General features: G+C 41.3%; 1 protein-coding gene across 2 annotated transcripts in view; it reads right to left on the minus strand.

The window, feature by feature from the left end:
* The window catches only part of ABHD5 (abhydrolase domain containing 5, lysophosphatidic acid acyltransferase), a 28,232-nt gene extending 12,831 nt beyond the window's left edge, over positions 1-15,401 (minus strand). Inside the window, exons 1-4 of one of the 2 annotated variants that reach the window (XM_059846999.1) lie at positions 15,243-15,351; positions 8,990-9,087; positions 1,384-1,469; positions 733-1,105 (exon numbers count right to left, since the gene is read on the minus strand). In XM_059846999.1, the coding sequence (XP_059702982.1) occupies positions 733-1,105; positions 1,384-1,469; positions 8,990-9,072 (542 nt within the window). In that variant the 5' untranslated portion in view covers positions 9,073-9,087; positions 15,243-15,351. Of the gene's footprint in view, positions 1-732; positions 1,106-1,383; positions 1,470-8,989; positions 9,088-15,242 lie in introns of both variants that reach the window. The other variant, XM_059846990.1, reaches the window with a different exon arrangement.
* Positions 15,402-16,780: the final 1,379 nt, after the last annotated feature.

The raw sequence follows: 16,780 nt of genomic DNA on the forward strand, positions 1-16,780 counted from the left end.
TAGGAGACTACTAAGTATCCCAACAAAAGCACTGCCATTTTTTGATAGAGAATTACCTCAATTGCTAAGATCCTAGCTCAGCAGGGGATATATAACCAGACTTATAACCAGATATATAAAAGAAATTACTTCTTTAAGGGAAAAAAAAATGTATTAACTGTTGGGACAAAACATGGTGCAGAAAATGCTGATGAAATACAATTATAGAACTACTGCAGATGGGTTACCTTATAAAGAAATATGAAGTGGCATACAGACAATTTAAATCAAAGGGTCACTAAAATTTTATTTACATCATTCTGCTGGCACCAGGCGGACTGCTAGGATATAGGCATAAATTGCCTAGGGGAATCATATTCAGAAGTTTCAATGTTATACATAAGAGTGGGAAGTTTGGCAGAAACAGGCCTATTTTCCCTTCACAAAACCATCTTTGAGACAAAATATTCACCCATAAATATATTCACTGCTATTTCACCTTATAACATGGTAAGGGGGTACTGAACTAAAGAGGTACAGAAAAGTATACAGAAAATAATGTTTACCATATCTACCTATTTCCTTCACCTGGAAACAAACCACACAATTTGGTCTTAGAATTCTGTAAAATTTCTTTAAATCATCATGGTCATCTCCATAAAGATTATCTATAAAGAGCCTGATGAAAGAAAATCTATATTAAAATCTATAGTCAAAGAGAAGGAATCCCTTTATTCCTTTATTTTCACATACCTTGATGGATATTTTAGGGAGTAAGCAGCAGCCAGGAATCCCCCTAGGTTGTGTCCAAGCAAAATCATTTTTTCTAGCCCCACCTCCTTTCTCCATTCTTCTATGGATTCCACAAACTGATTTTCTGCTTCCCGAGCATCAGTGTCAAAGTGTGGCCTACTGCTACGCCCAAATCCCAAGAGGTCAAAAGCATGAACGGTCCTGTTCTCACAGAGATCTTCAAAGTTGAGAGCCCATAGTCCAACACCTCCTCCAAACCCATGCAGGAGAACAAGTGGAGTTTTATTTGAATGGTGTGGAGAGAACGTCAGTGTCCATATTTTATTTCCATTAGATATATACACGTATCGTTTATTGTATATGCTTGCGATACCTGGAGAAAAAAGGGGAAAAAGATGTGTTGCTAAACACACCTGACAAAATATAAAGTCTACACTCTACTGAAACCACTGTTTCTAATAGGAGCTCCTTTCAAAGGACATAGCTTCTAATCAAATATCTACATAAGTGAAAAATGAAAATGTAATTTTAAACCTGTTTATTTCACCACAGTGTAAAAGACATACTGAAAAACTTCTCTCATTATATTTAATGTTAATTTATAAAAAATCTAGTTATATCTATGAAACTTATTAAAAAACAAAGACTTACATTTCAGCATTTTATCCTCAGCCTCTTTAAGGTGTAGCAGTGATGTGGGACACCAGGCAGGAAGCCAGCTGAATAACCATCCAAACCTACAACAGCAATACAGAATAAAAATATCTTGAGCAGCATGGTAATTTTTGGCACTGATGCTTTAAAGACATTTCTTTTGCTGCTCCTCATAGGAGAGCCCACGTTAAGCACACGGCATAAAGAACACTATTTTTGCACTGGGAGGGAATTCATTTTTACCTGACTTTTTATAAAGTGCCATCCTGACTTTTTACAAAGTGGCATCACAAACAGGGGCATTCTTCAAAGGGTGAGCAGTTTTTCCACCATGTCCTCCTATCACAGCATACTGACCTGGAGACGTGAGCCCTCACATCAACACAACAAGCTTGGCAGGATATGTAACAATCACTGGAGTTTCCAGCCTCGTCTCAAGTTCCTTTGGAAGTCTGCCTGCATAACCTTGCATGAACCTATAATTTTCAAAAAAGCAATAAGCTCTGCCTTCACCGGCTTAACCTGATTATTACTCTAAATTTAAAAAGTGAAAAATAAGCAGGTTTATCCTGCCAAGCAAAAACCTAGAACCTTAATTATGAACTTAGAAACAAAGTCCCAGAGGAAAACAAACCAACAATTCCCTCTACAGAAGCTGCTTTTCCAGCTGTCAGTTACTATCTTGGTACTGTCAGCTTGACCATGAGAGCCGGGGGAATGACTCAGCTGGCAGCATTGCCTAGCCCAGTGCTGCAAAGGATACGGCAATTTGGTATAGCTCTTCCTGGGTGCTAATTTACTCCTTGTTTTTAAGACAGAATCTTATTTTTCCATCTCTCACCTGGTTTTGAAGTGGCTTAGACTACCAGTGCAAAGCTACAGGACCATTCCTCACAGGGAAGAGGATGTCAGTCACCAAACCAACTTTCTCTAGCACTCTTTTTCTACACTGAACTGTTTTCCAGCTAGTTACACACAGAATTTTCAGGACTGAACACTGAGAGTATTAGTTATACAACAACTAATGCTGAAAGACTATTAGGTTACTAATGTCCACTTTTTCAGTGTGCACCAGTGTGCATCAGTAATAAATTAAAGATTGGGCCCCACAAGTTCTTTACCCAAAGGATCTTCTCCACACATTCTAAGGGGCTGACTTCTACAGCTGTATAGCTCCTTAAGTTTATGATAAGACATGGAAGGCTTTCTGGGAATGCACAATGCAACAGCAAGCAGCATTTTTCAGATTCACAGAAACCTGGGAGAGGACATTTAAAAAAAAAGCCCCAAACCATATCTGAACAGAACAGATTAATCATCCAATCACCCAGGCCCACTGCTATTCAGTATTATTTACTCCTCTATACTGATATCTGGCTGTTCTGTAAATAACCTTCCTGACCCACCAGATCACTGGAATTATAAGTTATGAGGAGGGACCATGGGTATTGTTATCATTGTTTTAATTGAGGAGTTGGGAACAAGTGGTTGTATGTCCTTCCATGCCATGTGCTCATGCAATCTAAGAAATAAAGGAACTTAGCACCTTATAGGAAAATGGGAATTCAAGTATTCTGCTTCCACATTAAACTATGCATTTATTTAAAAGTAAGATCTTTAAGAAGTTAAAGCTGGGACAAGCCAAAAGTAATTTCACCCGCAAGTAACCGTGAAATCTGAGTTTAACAATAACACTAATTGTGTCCAGTGCTATGAATTACTCTGGTAAATTATTAAACAACAGCTAGGACACCACTCTTCTGAGTCAAGCTTTCTGCTAGTTACATGCTCAACAAGGCATTTTCATTCTTAACTCTTGGGTCAGAAACAAAACCAGCCACTATTTCCCCTAAGCTGAAACTCGATGTACTGTTTCTTCTCAGAAAAACCACTAACTCAGTGAAGAAAATACTTTAAAGATCCTATTTATTTATTCACAGAAATGTAAAGCTGCAACAGGTCAACAAGAAAACCGTGGAGGGATATGGCCACAATGAAATAGAAGGGACATCTACAGATCACAGTCCCAGAATTTTATTTCCTAGTCTTAGGGAAGCGCCTGGATACTTAGGAAAATTATTTAGGAAAATGTATCAGAATGGTAAAGTTGCCCACTCCTTCTTTTGTTACTTAGAAGAACTGTTTACAAATACTTAGATTTTGATTCAGAAGAGGCATTGCATACATGTATGGTTTTATAAATATAGCTAGCAAGCTGAAGCTTTTAAAATTAAAACTATGTTTGCAATTCTGTCCTGTTGTACTTGCTGAACTAAAAGAGTAAGTGGTGAAGGCTTTCAGGCAAAAAAAAGTGAGTATTTTCTAGAATTACTATTTTAGGAAGGAAATATTTAGTTACCTATAGTCAAGACTTAATCCCTTGTTTGCCTCCTTCCAGAAAAGATTTACCACATTGCTAGATGTTTTCCACACATGGAGGACAAACATTTATTTAATCTATTGGAATTTTTTTTCTGATAACTTTGGAAGGTTATAGCTGTATCATTTCTTTTGTACATCTGTGCTAAATGTGTCTTCTAAATGCATACAGGAATGTCCATTGCTTACATGGTCTATCATTTTTATTTCTGTGATATAAAGCTGTAAGTGATACATAATGTCAAAAATGAAGCAATGGACCTTTTAAAACAGTGTGCACACCAGCAATGGAGACGAATTATGAAAGAAAACAAAAGATTCCAGCAGCAGTTCCACTTTGTAAGTGAGCTACCCACTGCTGGGAGAGGCAGACCCCACACTGCTCTCATCACCCACCACTTCCCTTACACTCTGTTCCCACCTGTCTTTTCGTAAAAAGTCAAGAGCAGAATCTTGTATTTTGTGAGGTTAGGAGGTCCACTGGCCTCAGCTGCTTGCTATTTCAGAAAGTGGGAAATAAATCTGGCAACTGACAGCTCAAATTTTTGTAATTTTTTACCAAATGTACTTACAGGTGTTACACATCAAATTACCAAGGCACATAACCAGTGGAATTTACCCTGTGTATTTGTGGCTATGTGATAACATAAATCACTGTGCACACTAAAGTAATCAATAACCAGCAGTAGGGCAAAGCATTGCATAGAGTGATTCCTTGCATCTTCAATTTGGGGTTAGTTACATTCTTCACATCCATCTGAAAACATCTGGAATAACAGAGGCTGGAAAAATCAGAGGCTAGCAGGCGGGGTGGGGGGGGCTGCTGGACTGCCAGGCATTCAAAAAAGTCACTCTCCCTGCTGACAGACCTCCCCACACACTTCCACACTTCTTCTAACACATCTAGGGAAGGAGACCAGAAGGTAAGGGAAAGCCCTGGAGACACCCACTGAATGACCTAAGTGAAAGTCAAGGTGATTAGTGTCAGACTAGGAGATTAGTGGGGACCATCAGTAGCCTATATGGATGATTAAATACCATAATAAATAATGCAAACCAAAGGGACACATGCACAAACATCTGACTAAGTGGACCTGCAACCACCACGTGCAGGGGCCAAGCCACAAGGCAGGATCTAACACACTGGCTGGTTGGAGCAAGTGTTCTGAGACCCTCATGCTTGCAAGCATAAGAAAGGATAAAAAAAAATAATTACTACTACATTTTGACCCTTAATGAGTGAATAAACATTATGTTAAATGTAGCTCAGGATAATACTGCTTGCCCTTAGCTGCTTGAATGTTAATTTGAATCAAGATCTTAACTGTCAGCACTGCTTGAATTGCCGGAGGGTAACTTTCAAAAGAACTGAGAATCAAGTAGAGGCAGAGGTACAGTGAGCCTGACCCACCCATTCACCTCCACTACTCAGATCAAACGAAATAAAGAATGTGGCAATTTGGTTGTACCACCCATTTTAGAGCTTTCTGTCAGCTCCATTAACCCTATTCAGCTTGGTGAGAGTTGAATCCCTGCAAGACAATTAATGGATCTGCAGCCAGTCACAAATCTGACATCCTCACAAAAAGTTTGTGCAAACTTAGATACTGAAGAAGAATTGAAAACATATATTCTAACAATGAGGTATGTACTGAAACAGCTGAACAGCCTATTTGATTTCTGGCTTGTAGTGTGGATTTAAAATATGGAAGCTCTGCCACATAAAAATATTCAGCAGAAGCTATCCAGGAGATAATAAATGTACAGAAATGGAGCTCATTCTCTCCCTTTTCAATATTTTGATTTACCTACATTAGAATTACAGGAATGCATGGCTTACAAGATGTACTAAGCTTGAAATCATTCAATGGAGGCATCTCCCCACGTACACCAGCACTGCAGACCTAGCTGCCATGACCCATGGAAAGACTGAGTGGCAGAACACCTAACCAAAAAACCTGGGGTTTGCAAACAAGTTGCAAAAAGGTAACAGAACTCCACCAAAGCAGAGTAAACAAATACAATACCATTTGCTACATGATCACCTGTCAAAAATTTCTGACCCACCAAGACAGCATATGCAAAAACCTTTCTAAAGTGTTGAATATAAAATCAGCTTTTCACCAAGAATTTTGAAGTTAGTACGGTAATCAAAACTCCCAGTACAGACCAAAAACCATGCAGCAGTGACAGGAGTGTGGAGAACAGATTTTCCTGTCACAAAGAGTTATTTGGACTTTAAAATACATCAGTAAGGAAGCCAGTGCTCAGGTTATACAACAAATACACAGTAACTTGCAAAGGAAGGATTATGGGAAAGTAACTGAATGCACAAGCAACAGACCTGCATCTGTTTGTCTTCCTCTCAGGAAACAAATTTATTTAATATTTTTAATTGAACTTCTGCAGACAATATTTAAAACTACCAAGATTTTAGCTAGGGAGCAAACTCAAAAACTTTAAAAGCTGAAACACTGAGTGAAGTCACTGGTAAACTACTTCAAGCTTTACCCTTTACCCTTAAATCTTCTTAGAATAAAGTTGATCTCTGAAAAACCCTAACCCCCACCTCTCCTGACTCTCAGAATTAATTTCAGCCATTCGAGAAGTAAGTAAGAAAAGGAAAACAAATGAATGCAGAGAATTTGGTACTGTTTCTGCCCAGCACCAAGAGGAACGGCATTGGGATTTTCAGGGTCTTTCAGCTGACAATGCAGCTATAAGCACGCAGCAGGTCGAGCTAGCTCCAATTTAAGAGACTCTTACACTGTAACAGAAAAAAACAAAGGTAAACTATTGGAAAGGCAGTTTAGATTCTTCCCTCTTGTTTATGCATAAAGTACTTTTGCAGTACTGTGCTAGCAAAGGAATTCAAAATTCCCAATATGTTGAAATCTAAATATAAGCAACAAAGGGTTCACTCTTCTAAGGTCTTACATAAACCTCATCCCACAAAAACACCATGTTACTTCTCACAACTCATTCAGCCCTTTCAGTTGTTATAGAAATATTAAGAATGGGCAAAAAAGGAGAAGTGAAAAGAAGCATCAGGTATTCATAGCTGATAAAGAGGTCAGCATATCAAATTTATGGCAAAGTGCCAATTTTAAAAATAAAACTGTCTTACTATAATGCTCTATAAACACTTTACTGCTAACACAGGATGGATGCTTAAGTGAAGTAACTACAGATACCCTTTTAACATTTTCATTATCTCCTTTTTACCGGATGCTTTCTGCATTTTCCTCAGCATAGCAGTAATCTACACAAAGCTTAAGAGTACATAGGATGGTTCCTTCCACCATGAACACCACAAAGTTTTCAGAGCAAATTCTATATTTGGTTACTAAATTTCAAGTTTATGGGTAATAACCTGAAACAATAAAAAGCAAAAGAAACAGTCAAGGATGACACAATCAAATAGAACTTTCTGTGTCAAAACGTCAGAGAAAAGTAGCAGGTTTACATCTGGCTCATTTCAAGACAGAATTGAGTTATAATAAACTTTTCCTTTCCCATTTCATTAACTCAATAGCCTGCAATATGAGAATATTGGGTTCTGTACATGACTGATTATGGCAAGAATTAATCCTTCTTTGTTGAGAGTTATCAGCAACACCACCACGGTAAAAACCCCTAATATGCAAAGAAAAATATTTTAGTAATCACTATATCCAAGGTCCATCTTGGTGGCTGTTCTTTGTGCCAGATCTGTGAAATTCAGGCATGAAAAAGGCACTAGATTTTAAACCAGATAATTATGATTTAACACAGCTACAGAAAAGCCAGAAAGTTAACCAGCAGACCTGTGAACTATCAAGGTGGAAAGAAAGACTGTGAGTCAAGGTGGAGGACACCAGGCTTTTAAGTCAGATCTGCCACTGACAGACAGTAACATATAATCATGACATCAAGTCCACATTTAACTAGGCAGGGATGTTTCTGCAACAAGGCTCAGGATATGATTTCATGAGAACCTCAAGAGCATAAGCAATTTTAGGAGTCCTTGAAGTCCTTCATTCCTGTCCCTAAAGTGCAGCATGTCCTTTCATGCTTATGTCTTCTGAGAGCAGTGAATACAGTCAGAATCATTCAGGCATACACAGTAGCTGTTGTTGTGAAGGCTGTATATCCAGGGACAAAGCTTCTGCATGTACAATAGAAGGCAGATGTAGCAACCACAACAATTTGAATGAGATGTTCCTAGGACAAAACACTCTGGCAGCTGCAGACAAAAATCAGGAGAAGAAAAACATTCCATGTTTCACTTTCATTGCATGAACAGACTAAAAATCCTCAGGGAAAGACCTTGAAGTGCATACTAAAGAGGCAAGACCCAGAAGCAAATATCAGGAATACAGTATGAGAACAAAAAAACCTCCTTGCTTTAAGAAATGTCTGTTTCATATTTTCATGAGGAGACAAAAAATGGATGAAATCATTGTCAACAGATTAAAAAAGGGTAATGATTTTTTTTTTTCCCAGATGACATTATAACCCTGCCCATAAAGTTCTGTTTAGATGAGTTTTGAGCCAAGATGTTCCATGCAATTAGATGTTGTGAAACTCTTGGATACTTCAGTAACGTTAAAACAGAATGTTTTGAAAACCTCTGCATAATATTTCTAGGAAGTGTAACATACATCAGCCCCATTCCAGCACAAAACCCATGATAGGTTATTGCAGAATATTGCTCTACATTAGGGCAGAGGTGAAAACAATGCATTCCTCATGTATTAACTGCATCTTGAACTCTGTGTTCAGAACATTCAACATCAGAATTAATATAAAAATTCAGAAGCAAGTTTTATTATGGTTTTAATCAAAATTAACTATAACTTATCAAAATTAACTTGAAAATGTACCTCAAGAATGTGAACCCATAACCTGTGAGATTTTCTGGCTATTTTAGAGATATAAAAGTTTACTATGACTATTTTAAGTCACTTGAGCAACGTGAGCACTCAAGAAGTGGAGAGGACCCATAATTCTGCTCCCTCCCATACTGGACCTCAGACACAGGTATATCTTGCAGTATAACATGCACGATTGCAGCCCCCTCCCCCTTTCTTGAGTCTCTCAGCACTGCATTTTCTTTTTAAAAACATACATATCCTTTTATCTATGCTTTTATAATTTCTTCCATCCTCTTTTTAGCTATACCCAAAGGTGTCCATTTCAGGGCAAGTGCTTTTTCAGTATGTACCACAAGAATGAAGCTTACCCATGGAGTGCTATCCAAGCCTGCAACCTGAAATGCTCATACTGCTTACATAGAAACTGTGAGAGCACCCAACTCAGATTCATGTTCTTATTTAAAAGCTAAAAAAAAAAAATCCAAAGAAAAAACATATTAGCAACTACATACCAAGTATGGAATAACACAGAATACAGAGATGAAGATGGAGAAGGAGGGGGGAAAGAGGAGAAGCAAGGGGGAAGCTGCACAGCTCTACTAAAGCTACTCAAGTTGGTGACAGAGACCATGGGTTAGGTACCACAGAGGTCCTACCTCTGCCCCCTCCCCAGTAAACTCATGTCTGATAGAACTTGGCAATGCCACCCATTTCATGTGCTTTTACAAACACCACACTGCACATTGCAGTAAGAATTTGTGAAGAAAAACATAACTAAAATTAAGGATATGAAAATTTCCTCTTGGTGTCCCTCAGATGTTATTTAACTTTGTACTGCTTTTATTTTATTCATACATCAACTGATGTACTTCTGCTGCCCTTCAGATATTGCATGACTTCAACCTTGCTTCATGCTTGTCAGCCTTCTCATACCCACCATGCCAGCAGCCCGCATTTCAGCCTGTTCCCAAATTCCATCAAACTGGACAAGAGCAAAGCACACGTGCAACAGGCACCCCTCACTAACCTGCACCATTGCCCATCCACACCCTACCCTGCTTCTCTTTTGGTAAAATTCCATTGTATATCGTGCACAATTTAGATCACAACATTAGGAGGTGAAGGATTTTATTTTTCCATAAAGGCCCATATAAGTACACAGATATAAGACTTTCTAAAGCATATGATCACTTCCCTCTGCTCCAAACATGCTATACACAAACTCCACTTGTACACAAGTATGAACACACACTGAGGGTTGTTTCATTGCAACTCATTAGAGCTCTTCTATGATGTGTTCCTTTATCACAGTCACCTAAGGTGACAAAGAGCTACCTATGTCAAAATGCAAGAACTGGTATTCAACATTTTGGACTACCTATCCCCATTTCATTTGCTGGAAAACCTAAGAGGTGCACAACCCTTTTGACAGCAGACTATTTTCTCTACATGCTTACACCACAAATGCTTTAGATGTCAAGGAAGTGCAAGTAGCCTTAAAAATAGTTAAGAAGTTAAATGGATCTAAAAAGTCATTACATCAAAAGTCCCCTTACGGAAAGGTAAAGATGTAATTAAGAAGCTTTTGGTGTCAGTATGACACCAAATTACTAAATGCAACCAAAAAAAAAATTCTACAGTGGTCTGTTAGAGCTTTAACCCACCCCACTTCTGTATTTTGCTGTTTGCCACACCCTTCTCTCTCACTTCAATACATGAGCAGACTTCCTCAATGGCCACAGGCGCTCTTACATCTACTTTTAGAGAATGCATTTTTTTAATGCTCGTGGCTTCCCCGCCTTTCCGTAGTCTCCTATCATCTTGAGTTTTCTAGTACAACACACTCAGAGCACGTTTCTTCTCTGCCATTCCTCACCATGTGTTCTTGCTGCCACGTAAAAACCTCGTTCTACCCTCTTAACCTTATTACAGATCGACCTCATTCCCTTACACAGCTTTACTGACTCACAAATCTCTCTTCTCCACTGACCTCTCTCCTGCTGCTCAGCTTCTCATCTGGATCTTTCTGAGCCAATATAAATGCAGACACTCACCTTTCCTCTCATGCCCTCTTCTCCCTGGCTGTCAATGCAAACCATGTACAAAAAACTATCCCAAAAGAAAGCTGGAATTGCAAGTAAATACCCAGAAGTTATGAAACACAAGCATCAAAATTTCCTCAGCAAGAAATCTTAATAAACCACTATATAAAAGAAGAGACATTTTAATAGTTTGTCAGCTGGGAGAGTTGTTCAGAGTCTCCCACAAAAGTTCAGAACAGTCAGAGAACCCCCAGCACATAGACACTGTCCCTTTCAAAGAGGCAGATCCCTGACTGGGCCTATCAGCCCCCAGCACACTCTAAAACAACTCTTCATATACCCAAATACATGCACTACTGGCTAAAAATTGTGTTCTCCAATGACCCATGGTCACCAGCACTATAGTGTCACAGCTAGTTGTCCCTCTGGGTTTATAGCTTCACTGTCATTTCCACTGCGGTGACCCCCCACCCACCTAATTCTACAGCTTTGGCAGCTTCTGAAAAAGTGTCTTTGTTTGATACTTGGAAAGTGGGGTTATGAGCATCTTTCTTCTGCTACCAGAATGAGAAGATAGCCCCTGTTACATTTTGCCATTTTTCCCTCTCTCCCTTTAGTCTGCATAAGGAGAAATGAGAGATCTTGATGAACGCAGACCCCTTCCCTACTCAAATTCATATAAGCACCAGAAACCATTAGAAATAATCCCATAAATGCCTGAAAAACCTCTTCATACAAATACCTTCTGATGAGCTCATCCATGTAACACAAAAGGCTTTAAGTACTGAAGCTGTGACTGACACAACCCTGCCAACCAAAAAGACAAAATGAGAAAAGAGGAAGGAAATTACCTTTAACCTTTTTCCACATCTGCTTTCCACACTGCACTTACATCTCACTCAGTTTTTAAAAATGCAAGTTGTAGCTACCAAACCTGCATTCAGTCACCTGCACTACAGGAAAGAAGAAAAGGGAAGCATGACCCTGCTTTCAGTAGCCTACCCAGTCAGTTTGCTGTAAAACCTAGATCATGTAACCAGCAAAAAATTCAGGCAAAAATTCTGAGTTGAGAGTGTCCTTTCATGCTGTAACACTGCGAACCATCCTACCAAGGAGAAGACACGGGCTCTATCAAGCCTAATAAACTATTCCTCTTTTATTAATCAAACAGCTCACTTCAAAACTGAGTTCTGTAATACAAACAAGCTTGAAGGATAACACAAAAATAATTGTGAATGCTGGTGTTAGAGTGTATGCCTTTACCTTTACTCCAAGCCACTATTTTGTGAGACTAAAGGCCAATTACAAGCAATTTGATGTGGGCTTGTAACTGCAGATGTCCTAAAGTTTTGTTTTTAAGAAAACTATTCCACGTATCTCAGAGAGGGGGGAAAAAAAACCCCGTATTGCAGTTTGGGGATCTTTTTCTGTATGCATACACATACTAGTAGCTGTTCTTCCTAGTTATATTACAAGCCATAAGCAGTCCTGCTGCATCCAGAGTGAATAAGTGAATTCAATACAAGGCTCCTGCCTCACAGGCAGAAGTCTCCACCTAAAACCTACACAGAGGAGGTCCAAGGCTGTAAACAGGTTTGGAAATCACTGGCAGGTGACATGTTAACCAAGCAATCACTGTCACTGTGACTACTAAACATTTGTTTAGATAATCTTCTAATTCAAAGTTAGGACAGGGCTATAAATAGCTTTCGTGAATATTTTTCAGCTGAGATCTTCCAGAAAGTAACTGAACCACTATTATTCTGTTTTCACCATGCTTTGCACAGTTACCAAATTGCAACAAAGCAAGTGTGCTGTGTAACAAGTTGAGTCACACTATTCTTTTCAAAGCAGATAAACTTTGCATTTATTCTTTGTGTGCACCTGTCACTAGTAATTTATTCTAGGGGTTTGACAGTATATTGTAACTTCCTAGCACTGCCACGGCCTGCTAAATGAAAAATCATTTAACAGATTTCTCTTGTTTATAAGCTTCCCCTGGGTACTGAGCATTGCTTGACTTCAAAACATGAACAAATGCTAATTTTAATTATTGCTAGAAACTGACCAATAAAAGCACTAACATTTCAACACAAATGCACTTTTTAAATTCATGGAAAAGGATGATGATATTTTGTTCTTAGAAGGTTTTTAGTGAATTGGGAGGCTTACTCTGAAAAATACCGCATCAACGTGTAATCATTCAGAGGTCCAGAAAACCAACACCCCTTAAAAACCACCCAGCTGTGTAAACCACACGAGAAACTTGCAGTAATCCCCTTGAAAATTCAGCCTAAACCTATGTCCAGACCAACGTGTGTTACGATCCTGCAATCCTGAAAGGCAACTGGAGTTGAGGGCGCTTGGCAGCGTCTCAGCAGCACTCAGCACTCTGTGTGATCAAACCAGACAGCTAATGCAGTTCAGGCTAATGCGCTGAATGAACACACAAACAAAACAGGCTGAGGCAGAGCTATTTTAAGACTTGTACTTAGAAAACCTGTAAACCAGAAAGAAGAAGCTTTACAAAGTACTTGTATTTAAGACTGTGAAGGGGTCAGAAAGAACACAGAACCAAGAAGCGTTTCACTTGTAGTTTTCAGGTGGGTAATGTTGCAGAGGTTGTGTGGAGGTGAAGATTTTGGAAAGCTATTTTAAGTTTGAGGAAAGGAGGAGAGTGCAGAGTTACAGAGTAGACAAAACTGCATAGTGCTTTGAAAGGGAAGCTTTTGGAGTTTGCATTTGAAATGAGAATGCTGTGTACATACGGTGATAATGGCATAACAGGGAATTTGGAAAAGATGGATAGTCCAGATCTGGTCAGATTGAGCTGGCAGAGCAGGAAAGTATGTAAGATGAAATACCAAAATACCAAGCTGGAAAAAGGACTAAAAAAAGAACAAGACTGAGGATGAAGGTAGTTTTGGAAGATAACAAAACAGACACATAACATGACAACATGCAAATGGCAATATACTTAATTAAGAAGTCATGAATGCATAGCATGATTTTCATGCAAATAGCTGAAGAATTTTAACTCTGATTTCTCAAAATAACACAAGACTTAGTTATGCAACAAGAGAGATGTAGGAGAAAAGGCAAGAAATTAGTTTTTGAGGACTAGGCAGTCAGTAATGGGATATACTACCTAATATTTAAAGCCTAGAGAAAGAAGAAAAATTAATGTAAACAATGCATACAAAGCATATTTACACATCTGACAGGAGGAATAAAGCACATGTATGACTAAAGCAGAGCTAGATGTATTCTGATAGAGCACCGTTTGGATTAGAACCATAAAAAATATGATGGAACTAACTGTGAGATAAGTGACCAGCAGATATGTTAAGCATGTTTAGTAAACAAACTCAGAGACAGGATGTCTGTATTATTCTACAGGGGCAGACAACATATTTGGGGGCAATGGAAGGGTATAAAAATAGGTCTGCAATGGAAGCTTAAGTGTAACAAGAAATAAAGCATACACTAAGAAGGCATACTTGAGTAAAGAACATGTGAATTTAAGAATTGACCATTGATTAGTCAGTTATATACAAGCATTTGAACGTACACACACAAAAGATATAGTGAGGAACTATGTAATTCCAGGCAGAAGAATGATTATTAGCTACAATAAAGTCAAATGTCACGGGTGTAAATGGTTACAAACAGGTATTAGAGACACGTGTCAAGAACAGGGTCAGGGTAACTTATGCCATAGGAGTTATTTCAGTAGATATTAATGTCCTGGGACAGTAAAATGAAAGAAAAAGTTAGCAGGGATAGCATACAGTACTGGAAAAGTTAGGGCAACAGTGCATGCTTGTAATTTATAGATGTGCTCTCATCTCCTACTTATATAAAGTACAGAATGATGACACAGAGAGGCTGAACAAGTGTACTGTCTGCTCTACATCAAAGTGAACGTATAGAATGAGAAGATGGGGTATCTGTACGCACAGATAAAGCCGCAGAGGCACACAGGAGCACGGGCCAGCACTGTATGCGGCCGTGTGACCTCTGGGGCGCAATGGGAAGGGTGGATGACAGCCGGAGTGCGTACATACGCCAAAGCAAAGAAGCAGGGATACGCCTGCAGGCAGGTGTGCAATGACAACAGCCGGCCAGCCACGGCGGAGCTCCGGTGCAGAAGGGGAAGCAGAGGGGACACAGGGCTCGCAGGGAGCGGGCGGCAAACCCTGCCGGGAGCCTGCCCGTGCCAGAAAGCGGGAAGCCGCGGCAGGAAGACGGGCTGCGCGGCAGCAAAACATGGCAGGCAGCGTGCCCACACGCCGGGGAGCGCCCGAGCGGCGACGTCGGAGCGCGGCGGGGCCGAGGCGGAGCGCGGAGCCCGGCGGGCGCTCGGGGAGGCGGGAGCCCACGCAGACCCCAGCACAGGGGGCGGCCGCCGCCGCCCGCAGCCCGTAGGCACCGCGGGCAGACGGGCCGGCGGCGGGAGGAGGCGGGTGAGCAGCACCCGTGGCGGCACGGCACAGCCCGGGCGCCCCGAAAGGCTTCCTGCCGTCGTCCAGGACACCCGCGGAGAGGACGGGGGTCACCCCGAGGCCGCTCCACTCACCCTTCGCTAGGAGCCTCCTCCTCGGCCATGGCGGCGGCGCGGTGGTCGGCAGCTGACAGCGGCGGAGGGGCGGCGGTGGCGGTGGCCGGCAGCGCGGCGAGGGACAGCGCGACGGCGGCGGCACCGGCCATCACGGGCTCCTCCCTCTCTTACTCCCTCCCTCCTGCCCGCCCGCCGCCTGCGTCATGCCCGCGGGGCCACCCACACCACCGAGCGCCGCCGTGAGTGGCCCGGCAGCCCCCGGAGCGCCGCGGGCGGGCCCTGGGGTGTGAGTGGGCGTCGGGCGGGCCCTGGGCACAGGGGTGCCCCACAAACGGGAGCGGGTTCCGGGCGCTCCCCAGCCGCCCGCCAGCGGCATGGCAGGAGTAAGGCTCCCGTTGGTTGGCTCCTGATCCCGGGATGGCGGCACAGATGACGCGCGTGCAGCAGGGCCGCGGCTTTCCGGGCGTCGCTGCCCCGTGAGCGCGGGGCCCACGGTGCGCGTGTGTGTGTAGCCTGTACTATGCACACTGTACGCCGTGCGGCCATAACTGTGTACACACCGGGCATACTGAGCATATCTACCCCCTGTTTTCCCACCGAGTGGCGCACAGGGGGGACACAACACCGGGCAGTGGCATTGGAGAGGTGGCAACGCCCCCGTGCCAGCACACAGGTGACAAGTAAGCAGGAGAGGGAGCAGAGCCCAAACTAAAGCGTCAGCTCCCCCACGGACATTGCTTTGGCCAGCTCGCTCAGCAAGGCTGCAAAGAGGGCAGCAGGGCTAGCCAGCACTAAGTGTTCCAGGTTGTAATGTTTTGTTTTTATGTGTAAGAAGCAAATTAGGAGTTCTGGATGCAACTTAAGTATTAATTGTCCCTAAGACGATTCCAAGTAGAATACCTATTGCGATTGTAATTTTCAAGTGTTTTGATAGACTTAAGTGCAGCCATGCCTATGGGGAGGAGAATGCTGGGGTGTGCTTGCTTTTGACAGCATTTGGTCTCATAGTATTGGTTGTGTTATTGTTCAGCTGCATAAGAACTCCATTTGTATTGGGCAATCAACAAACCTTAATTGAAACATAGCAGCAAAGTGCAGCAAGTGGAAGGAGTGGCGAGAAGATTTTAAGTCTTGCATTTCTTCTGAATTTTGTCACTGACCTCTAAAGCTGTTTTTAGAAAAACAAATGGAATGGTGATTACTGTTTCTTTTGGTTTCTGAAATCCTTTGATAAAAAGCATAAGGTGAATTTGGTAATAGCTGAAATAATTCTCAGCTAAAACCATTCTGCAATATAGCAACAGTGATTGTTGAGATTACACAATCTCAGCTAAAGTTTGTTTGGCTGTGTCACAATGGTTTGGCAATCTGATATTTTTCTCAGGAGAGTGTATTTATTTTTATTATTGCTCTGAAAAAATTTATTTACAAGAAAAGTGACTATCGGTGTGTGTAGCACTATACAATCGCTGGCAAAGGTTTGCAAAGATGGTCATTAGAATTTGCAAACAGCCTGAATCAATAGTTCTGAATGCTATGGTTTTATTTCTTTCTCA

Source organism: Haemorhous mexicanus, chromosome 1, assembly GCF_027477595.1.
Source record: "Haemorhous mexicanus isolate bHaeMex1 chromosome 1, bHaeMex1.pri, whole genome shotgun sequence".
Taxonomy (NCBI): Eukaryota; Metazoa; Chordata; class Aves; order Passeriformes; family Fringillidae; genus Haemorhous; species Haemorhous mexicanus.